Source organism: Mus caroli, chromosome 3 (genome assembly GCF_900094665.2).
Source record: "Mus caroli chromosome 3, CAROLI_EIJ_v1.1, whole genome shotgun sequence".
Classification (NCBI taxonomy): Eukaryota; Metazoa; Chordata; class Mammalia; order Rodentia; family Muridae; genus Mus; species Mus caroli.
The window spans coordinates 89,518,635-89,528,517 of record NC_034572.1 but is presented as its reverse complement, the minus strand read 5'-3'; the positions used below and the strand labels follow the sequence as shown (position 1 = coordinate 89,528,517).

The 9,883-nt window shown below is 42.0% G+C and overlaps 1 protein-coding gene across 5 annotated transcripts in view; it reads right to left on the bottom strand.

Moving 5' to 3' along the window:
- The window catches only part of Arnt (aryl hydrocarbon receptor nuclear translocator), a 56,003-nt gene extending 48,922 nt beyond the window's left edge, over window positions 1-7,081 (bottom strand). For 4 of the 5 annotated variants that reach the window (XM_021157526.2, XM_021157527.2, XM_021157529.2 and 1 more), the window contains exon 1: window positions 6,921-7,081. In XM_021157526.2, the coding sequence (XP_021013185.1) occupies window positions 6,921-6,945 (25 nt within the window). In that variant the 5' untranslated portion in view covers window positions 6,946-7,081. Of the gene's footprint in view, window positions 1-6,655; window positions 6,888-6,920 lie in introns of those variants that run through there. The other variant, XM_021157528.2, reaches the window with a different exon arrangement.
- Between the last annotated feature and the right edge of the window lie 2,802 nt (window positions 7,082-9,883).

Here is a 9,883-nt window from a genome sequence, read left to right as displayed (position 1 = left end):
CCAGCCTGGTCTACAAAGTGAGTTCCAGGACAGCCAGGGCTACACAGAGAAACCCTGTCTCAAAAAACCAAAAAAAAAAAAAAAAAAAAAAAACGTCTTTAAAAAACAAAATTACTAGATAGGATGATGGATACCTTTAATATCAGCACATGGGAGGCAAAAGCAGGTTAATTTAAGTTCTAGACCAGCCTGGTCCACGCAGCAAGATCGAGGATAGCTGAAGCTACATAGTAAGACCCTGTCTCAAAAAACAGACACCAAAGTTGATGGAGTTGTTTGTCTATACACACATATATGCATTTACGTATCTGAACTTAAGGTTTACTGATATCAACTCACATGGTAAAAAATGGAAAATACTGGCTCCCCCTTCATGGAAAATGAAAAACTAAATATATATGAAAAAAGCAGTGAACTGAAGGAATCTTCTGATAGAACTGACTTGCTTTGTCAGTAGTGTAGGCCTGTAATTCCAGCACTGAGGAGACAGGTAGGAGAATCACAGGAAGTTCACATGAAATTTTAGGCCAGCTAAGTTACACTCGTTCTCAAAGGAAAAAACAAACAAAAAACAGATATAGGCCACCACCTTATCCAGCTTAGAAACCCTCTGGTGTTTGGAGGGAGGTTGGTTTGCAATGTCCTAGGAATTAGATCTAGGATCTTGTGTCTGACACACAGGGTTCTTCTAACTAAGCTGCACCCCTGGCCCAGTTTTATTATTATTATTTTAATAAAGGACAGGACCTCACCCTAGTTCTGGCTGACCTGGAACCCATGTAGCTCAGCTAGGTATTTGCCTGGCAGGCATGAAGCCCCTATCTTGAGCCCAATAACCCTGGAGTGATGGCACCTAACTATAATCCCACCACTACAGAGGTATAAGCAGTAGAGTCTAGAAGTTCAAGCCCTAGCTTAGGATAGTAAAATTAAGGCCAGCATGATATTTGAGAGCCTGTCTCAGGAAAAACTTACTGTGGTCATCCAACTACTATAAAAACGAAAAGGAAAAATATAAAAGTTAAAGTATAATTTTGTTTTTGGAGTCAGGGTTTCTCTGTGTATCAGCCCTGGCTGTCCTAGACTGGATTTGTAGACCAGGCTGGCCTTGAACTCGCACTGATCCATCTGCCTTTGCCTCCCAAGTGCTCGGATTAATGGTGTGCGCCGCCATGCTTATAAGGAAGGTATAAAGTTTTAAAAATTGTGGAGGGAGTAAATAGAAGAGACTTTATGATACAGAGAATAAGAACTACAGAGATATCTCACAGGTTAAGACAACTGACTGTTCTTGCAGAGACCCAGGTTCAATTCCCAGCACCCACATGGTGGCTCACAAGCATCTGTAACTCCAGTTCCAGAGGACTTAAAAAGTCCTCCTCTTTTGACCTCTGAAGTCTTCTAAACCCATGTGGTATACAGACACACACTCAGGCATGCATATACACACAAAGCAAATAAATATTATAAAAATAAATAATATAATGAGTAACCAACAAAATACTAAAGTATAGCCTAGGCACAGAGAAAAATAATAAATACTTAATAAATATGTTCATTTCTTTCTCTAAGTTTGTTTCCTTGCTATAAAATGAAAGAGTTATCATCCTTTGTTTTTATTTGTTTGAGACATGGTCTCTCTAGCTGTATAGTTTTGTCTGCCCTCAGAATCCACAGATCTTTGCTAGCACTGAAGCCCTCTAGGACAGTGCTGTTTTATTTACAATGGACTCACTCCCTGGTATTTACCTACTGAAGTCATCATGGAAAGTAGGACATCATTCCTAAAAATAGATGGATTTAGCAAGGCATGGTAGGTCATGCCTATAATCCTAGTACTGGGGAAGCTGAGGCAGTCTCATGTAGCCCAGAAGTTGGCCTTGAACTCACTACCCAGCTGAGGTTCTCATGTCCATCTCTTAAACACTCAGGAGAAATGGAGAGCCTAAGTCCAGCCTGAACAACACCCCCAGACCCTGTCAAAACAGCAAGTCAAGCAATCCAACCAGGTTATACAAGCAGCGCCTACTACCTGAGGGTTGGGGAGTTGGCTCAGACTCTGCTGAGTTCAAGCCTACATTTCCAAAGGGGTGTTAAAGACATTCTTTTATTATTACAACATCTGGATGAAATCAGTTATATAGCTGACAAAACACTAGACAAATAATGGAAACATTTTTCAAGATTCTTTATAATATTGTAACATCAGAGAACTTTTCTCTATTTTGTATTTTGTATTTTGTCTTTATGTGTATGTTTTGCCTGTGTGTATATATGCAACACATGCAGGCTTGTTGTCCATGGAGGCCAGAAGGTGGCAATAGATCTACTGGAATTATAGCTCTGGGTAGTAGCACCATGTATGTGCTGGGAACCAAACCTCAGTCCTCTCCAAGAGCAGCCAGTGCTTGCTTCGAATGGCAGAACCACTCTCCAGCCATTTTTGTTTACTGATACACAGCTACCATTCTCAACATAAGTCTTTACTTCTTAAATTCTAGGAAAATAGAGTAGATTTAAAAACTTGGTACCACAAGTCTACTGTATAAAAGTACACCAACTGAAGTTTCTTTCCAAAACTGTTATCCACTGAGTATGCAGTTCAGTTGGTGGAATGCTTGCTTGCCAGGCATGCACCAAGCCCTGGCTCCATCCATCACACATGGTAAGACAGGCATGGTTGTGACTATAAGATCATAGCACTTGGATCAGAAATTCAAGATCAGGGCTGGAGAGATGATGGTTCAGCGGTTAAGAGTATTGACTGCTCTTCTAGAGGTCCTGGGTTCAATTCCCACCAACCACATGGTGGCTCACAGCCATCTGTAATGGGATCTGATGCCCTCTTCTGGTGTGTCTGAAGACAGCTACAGTGTACTCATAATATCAAGAAATAAGAGGCAGATGGATTTCTAAGTTTGAGGCCAGCCTGGTCTACAACGTGAGTTCCAGGACAGCCAGAGCTATACAGAGAAACCTTGTCTCAAAAAACAAAAAACAAAAAAGAAAGAAAGAAAGAAATCTTAAAAAAAAGAAAAAAGAAAAAAGAAAAAAAGAAATTCAAGGTCACCCTCAGTGACATAGTGAGTTCCAACCTAGCCTAGTCTAAATGAGACTTGCCTCAAAAACAAAAAGCTTATTGAATTTTAACTGCTGAGTTAGTAAAATGGTTCAATTCCTTTAAAAAGAAAGAAAAAAAAGATAAATAAATTGATTGATTTGGGGGGTGGGAGAGATGGCTCAGTTGTTAAGACAACCTGGCGTTCCTGCATGACACATGAGCTCAGTTCTGAGAACCCACATTAGATGGCTCACAACCACCTGTACTTGCAGCTACAAGAGAATCAACACACTCATCTGCCCTCTAAGGGCACCTGCACTCACATGAACAAACCTACATGCAGTAATTATGGTCTTTTGAATGAGAATGGTCCCCACAGGCTCCTATATTTTAATTCTTGGTCCACAGTTGGTGTTAGTATCTTGGGAAGAATTACGAGGTATGGCTTTGTTGGAAGTGATACAGCTGCTGCCATGCTTCCAGCCAGTGATCATGGACTCACCTCTGGAAAAGTCAAGTCTAATAAACTGATGCTTCTCTAGTTCCCATGGTCATGGTGACTCTTCATGGCCACAGAAAAGTAACTACTACACCAATGTGCATAATTTAATTAAAATTTTTTTTTTTTCAGAAAAAAGTGGGCTTGGAGATATGACCAGCAATTAAGAACACTGGCTAATTAATAATAAAGGGCTTGGTAGCTCAATCAAAAAAAAATTGCCAATCAAGCAATAAGGTCCTGAGTTAATCTCCAGAACCCACATGAAAAGACAAGGCATGGTAGCCTTTACTTGTATTTCCAGCACTGGTAAAGCCGAAACCCAGTGAGCTTGGGGCTCACTAACCAGAAGTTTATCCTCTTTGGCACACTCCAGGCCAGTAATAGATCCTGTCTCAAAAAAGGAGGTGGGATGTGGAATGAAGACATGATCCAGTGCTTAAGAGCACTTGCTACACAATCTGGAGCCCTGAGTTTGGATCCCAGAACTCACATAACAAGTCTGGCATCATTCTGCATCCACCTGGAATCCCTGCACTCTGAGGGTCCAAGGCAGGAAGACTGCTAGACCTTGCTGACTGTCAGCCGGGCAAAACACACAAGCCTCAGGTTAAGGGAGACACCTGGCCTGGAAGAAATAGGGCAGAGTGACACAGTAAGATGTCTACATTTAAGAAGAAATTCTGCCTCAAAGGAATAAGACAGAAAGTTACACAGGTGGATATCCAGTGTCTTCTGGCCTGTGTACAAGTGCATACTGAACATAGTACATTTCCCACTGTATATACCTCCAGTTGTGAATCTAATTTTCCAAAATTCAACAGGCCAAAACATATCCTGTTTGACACAAAAAGTAAGGAGGAAAAAGCAACAACAAAAAGGCTGTATTTTATGACTTAAGTATCATGTATGTACTGAACATGGGATCAATAAATTAGAAGAGATGGAAGAATTCTCAACATGGAAAAAAGAAATCTTGAGCTAGGAATGTAGCCCCTGGAAAAGGAAGTTAAGACAGATGGTAAAGAGAGCAGGGGGTCGGTCTCACTGGGTGTGTCGTTCTCCGCTCAGACCTACCATCCCATCTCATCAAAGGCTGAGGCTACACAGGGATGTCAGCCACAGCAGGAACCACTGGGTGCTATGCCATCACTAACAGCAGACTAGAATTTAAGAAAACTCTTACATTCTCAGGTTAATTTTCAAAGGTTTGCTAAGAACGCACACCTCACCTTTTGAGGTTTTTGCTTGGTTTGGTCTGGCTTTTGATTTTGAAACAAGGTCTCACTATGTAGCATGGAACTGACTTTGTAGACCAGGATAGCCATGAACTGAGATATCCCCCTGCTTCTGCAAAGACTCAAGGAGCTCCAGCCTAGTCTCTTCGTCTCCTATGATGGCTCTGCCCACCTCAAAACTGAAGAAGCAAGCAATCAAATAACAATAATAAAATCAATTATTTCTACTGGTGATGACACTCACAGCTTTAATCCAGCACTCAGGAGGCAGGAGCAAGCAGATCTTGAGTTGGAGGCCATCCTGGTCTACAGAGTGAGTTTCATGACAGCCAGGGATACATATAAAAGCCCTGCCTTGAAAAACCAAAGTCAAAACAAACAAACAAACAACTGTTTCATTAAAAAAGATTCTTAAATCGTACTTTTAAAAAAGTTTTGATAGTTTATATAGGATGGCACATGCGAGTGATTCCAGCACTTGAAGATAGAAGCAAGAAGACCACTGCAAGTTCAAGGCCAGTCTGATCTTCACAGAACACCGAAGGCCAGCCTCTCAAAATTCCCTACTCAGAAAAAAAGATAGAAGAAAAAATTACTATTTCCTTCTTAGAGACGTAAGCTAATATTGATAAGGAATTGACTATTTGGTCAAGAAAATGTTGTTTTGGTAATTGGTTTAAAATCAGAACAAGGCAGCTAGAAAAGCTTCCGACTTACTAAAGTGTGTCTCTATGGCCTTAACAAGAGAGACACTTTGCAGTTTGAAGAGTTATATAAGGATTTTGCAACATGGGATCAGTTTGAAATCTTGTTTACTCTAATCAGACATGGGCTATTTTACTATAAGGTCTGATTTTCTCTAGCATTTTTCAGTTGTATAGTTTTATTCTATAATTCATCAAATATTCCAATAGTTTCCTGACAATTTACTTCATCTTCATGTAAAAAAAATAATAATTTAGGATTGAAAAAACTGATATTCAGGGGCTGAAAGGAAGGCTCAGTGGTTAAGAGTATGTGTTACTCTTATAGGACCTAGTGTCAGTTCCTAGCATCCACATCACAGGGCTTTCAACTGCCTGAAACTCTTGCTGCAGGGGATCCAACACCCTATTCTGGACTCCTCCCATTCCTGCACTCACAAGTAGACATTCTCATATACATAATTTCTAAAGCTTAAAAATAGTTTTGTAATATAATACAATATTACCTAAGACATTAACAAGATAAAATTTAAAAGTTCAATGTGAAATAGCAGAGACCAATACTACACAACCCTCCCTCCAAACTCTTCGATGATACAGACTTCTGGGAAATGATGGATTGACTTTGTTGGAAAATAACAAGGTAAATTAGCCCAACTAAAATGAAATACTTCCTAAGATGTAACTGAATACAGCAGAAAGAGGACTGAGAGGGAGACTGCAGTGATTCAAAGTCAACCCGGGGCTAGAATGAGACTGACTCAAAAAAAGATGAACGAGAGACAGAGACAGACAGCAAGAGGACGTCCACAGACAAATGGCGCGGGTCATTTTTCTGAAAGAACAGAGAGTTGCTCCACCTCGACCTAACAAAATTTAAACTTGGGTTCTGGACTAAAGACCTGTCCTGAACTATAACCATTACCCTAATCTCTGCCTTCAGCAGCAAGACACTAATAACTACGCTAAGACCCTAAATTTCAAAGTATAGGAGTTACAAGAATCTGAGCAGACTCTCAAAAGAAATAAGTTTTCCATTTAAATGTAAACCAAGTGTAGAATCAAGCAAGACTTTGCAAAACGTCAACGTGGCCCCGTCTACAGCCCAGTTTACGCTCGCAGTTAAACCAAGTCAGTTTGCCCAGTTACTTACTAGGAGGCATCAGGGGAACATCAGCTGGCAGAGGGTTAAAAGACCACACCACTCCCTAACACCGCAGGCAGAGTGGAGGCGCTCGGCCAAGCGCCACCACTACTCCAGAAGTTGGGGCCCGGAGCCCCCAAACACCCGTCACCCGTTCCCCAGCTCCTCCGGGCAGGGCGCGCCTCCTCGACACCCCTCCCCCAACACCCGAACGCCACGGCCCTACTGCTCTGCTCTGGCTCTCCGCACTTGTCAGTCCTTTCTGTCGCCTCACCTGGGTTAGCTGTAGTCGCCGCCATGGTCGAGATGGCACCGTCGCTGCGCCACCCTCAGTGGGAGGGGCAGCCGCCACCGAGCTGGGGGAGGGGAGGGAAGAGCCACTCCGCAGATTAGGCACTTTACCGCCGCCACCGCTACCGCGGAATCCAAGATGGCGGACGCCCACCCCCCCCCTCATCCTGGGCAGAAGACACGCCCCAAACTATGGGCGCGGTCAGTCTCCAGACAGCCTCCCTGGGAGAACTGGCCAATAGAAACAGTAAGTCGCCATAGAGGCCGGGCTAGTGACTCGGCCAGTGAGTCCGGTGACCCGAGGAGTGCTAGGAAGCCTGAGCTAGGAAGCCAACCAGCTGTTTCCCTAATCCGGCCTTCTCGGCGTCAGAGATTCATAACCAAATTGACGTCAGTGAAATGCAAAGAAAACGAGCATTTTACTAAAAAGATTTCTTTCTTAGTGGGCTCATCAGCATATGCTTCCTACAGACGATTTGTTATGCAAACGCTCTTTATAGGTTCTAACACAGTGATCACTAATCCATTCAAGATTGTTTTTATGAACTTTTGTCACTAGTAAAAGTCCGATAACTAATTCTTAAGAGTTGGCTCTGAAGCTGGTAGGAAAAAGCTGGGTGATTACGTGGTACCAAAGATGCCAACATTTGAAATGGAGACAACGAACAAAGAATTTTTATTAAGCAAGTATTCCAGAACTCAGAATGCAAAGACCAGCCTGTACTACAAAATGAAACTAGTCCCCTTTCTCTGCCCTCCAAAAGTGAGGTGTCCTATGTCACAAGTTTTTTTACAAATGACAAGGTGATAAACACACAGAAGTAATGTCTAATTATAAGAACTGAGCAATTCAGAACAGACAATGTCAACTCAAAACACTGTGAGATAAATTCTATAATTTTACAAATCAAGAACTACAAGCAGGGGCTGGCGAGATGGCTCAGCGGGTAAGAGCACTGACTGCTCTTCCAGAGGTCCTGCGTTCAAATCCCAGCTACCACATGGTGGCCCACAACCACTCCTAATGAGATCTAACGCCCTCTTCTGGTGTGTTTGAAGACAACTACAGTGTACTTAGAATAATAAATAAATCTTTGGACCAGAGAAAGCAGAGACTGAGTGAGCTGGCCAACTGGAGTGGGCGAGGTTGATTGGACCAAGCAGAGGTCCTAAAGTCAATACCCAATAACCACATGAAGGCTCACAGCCATCTGTACAGCTACAGTGTACTCATATACATAAAATAAAGAAATAAATCTTTTTTTTTTTTTTTTGGTTTTTCGAGACAGGGTTTCTCTGTGTAGCCCTGGCTGTCCTGGCACTCACTTTGTAGACCAGGCTGGCCTCGAACTCAGAAATCCGCCTGCCTCTGCCTCCCAAGTGCTGGGATTAAAGGCGTGCGCCACCACGCCCGGCTAAAAAAACTTTTTATAAAAAAAAAAATTAAAAAAAAAAAAGAACCACAAACAGATCCAGGCATAGTGATGCATGCCTTTGATCCTAGTACTCAGGAGGCAGAGGCTGGCCAATTTCTCTGAGTTCAATGCCAGCCCGGTCTACATAGTGAGTTCTAAGACAGCAGGAGCTATATATAGAAAGACACTATCTCAAAAACAAACAAAAACCAAAGACATGAAACAAAGGCCACCTTGAAAATTAATCCAGTGGTGAGAAGCAAAGTGAATGAAACTAACACCCAAACTCTATTGCATTCATTACCATGTATATGTGGACTGGGGGGAGGAGGGTAATTTTGTTCTTTGAAACAAGGTCTCATGTAGCCTAGACTGACCCCAAATTCACTATGAGGATGAAAATGGTCTTGAATTCACCCTCTCCTTCCAATGTTAGAACTATAAGCATATGGCACTACTCTTTGGCTTGTTGTCAGTCTGATTCACCAAATATTTTTTTTTAATTAGCCATAAAGATGACTCCACTACACAGCTACACCTAACATCCCAAGATCCAATCCTCTGAACTTACACAAGGAGAGGACTCCTGCAAATTATCTTCAACTTTCCTCACACCAAAACATGTGCACTCAAACATACACAAAAATTTTAAAAACATTTAGAAGTAGAACTGACAAGATGGCTCATGAGTTAAAGGTACTTGAAGTTGGATTCTCCAAAAGCCACACAAGGGTTGGAGGAGAGAACTAACTCCCGTCCACTAAAAAGAGGTGCAGTGAGAGGCTAGACATCATGCTGGCTTGTGTTTGTTGCTTGCTTGCTTTAGGTTTGGTTGAATGGTTGGTTTGGTTGGTTTGTTTAGACATTTTCTTGGGGTTTTGAATAGTTTTATTTTTAATTATATGAATGTGTGTCTACATTTTGTCAGTACACCTGAGCGTAGGAACACAATTAGGCAGACAAGAAAGATCCCATCAACCTGGAGTTACAAACAGTTGTGAACAGATAGATCCACCCGCTTTCACACTTTCATTTGCTGGCATTAAAAGGGTGCACCACAATGCCAGGATGAAGGAATTGTCTTAATGACTTTTCCTCCTCTCAGATGATCTTAGCTTGTGTCAAATTTACAAAAACAAAACAAAACATGACATCTATATGGCACACTTTAATATAAGAAATTGTAGTTTAGTGGCATTACATGCTTTTAATCCCAGTACTTGGGAGGTAGAGGCCAATGGATCTCTTTGAGTTGGATGCCAGCCAGGTCTACAAATTAAGATCTAAAGGAGCCAGGACGATTAACACGAAGAAACTATGTGTTGAAAAACCAAACTAAAAGTCATGGTTAAAAACTTTTTTTTTGTTGTTTTTAGTATATAATAGACATGTTGACTTACACCTATAATCATGTAATAAAAAAGCCATGCATGGAGCCGGGCGTGGTGGCGCACGCCTTTAATCCCAGCACTCGGGAGCCAGAGGCAGGCGGATTTCTGAGTTCGAGGCCAGCCTGGTCTACAAAGTGAGT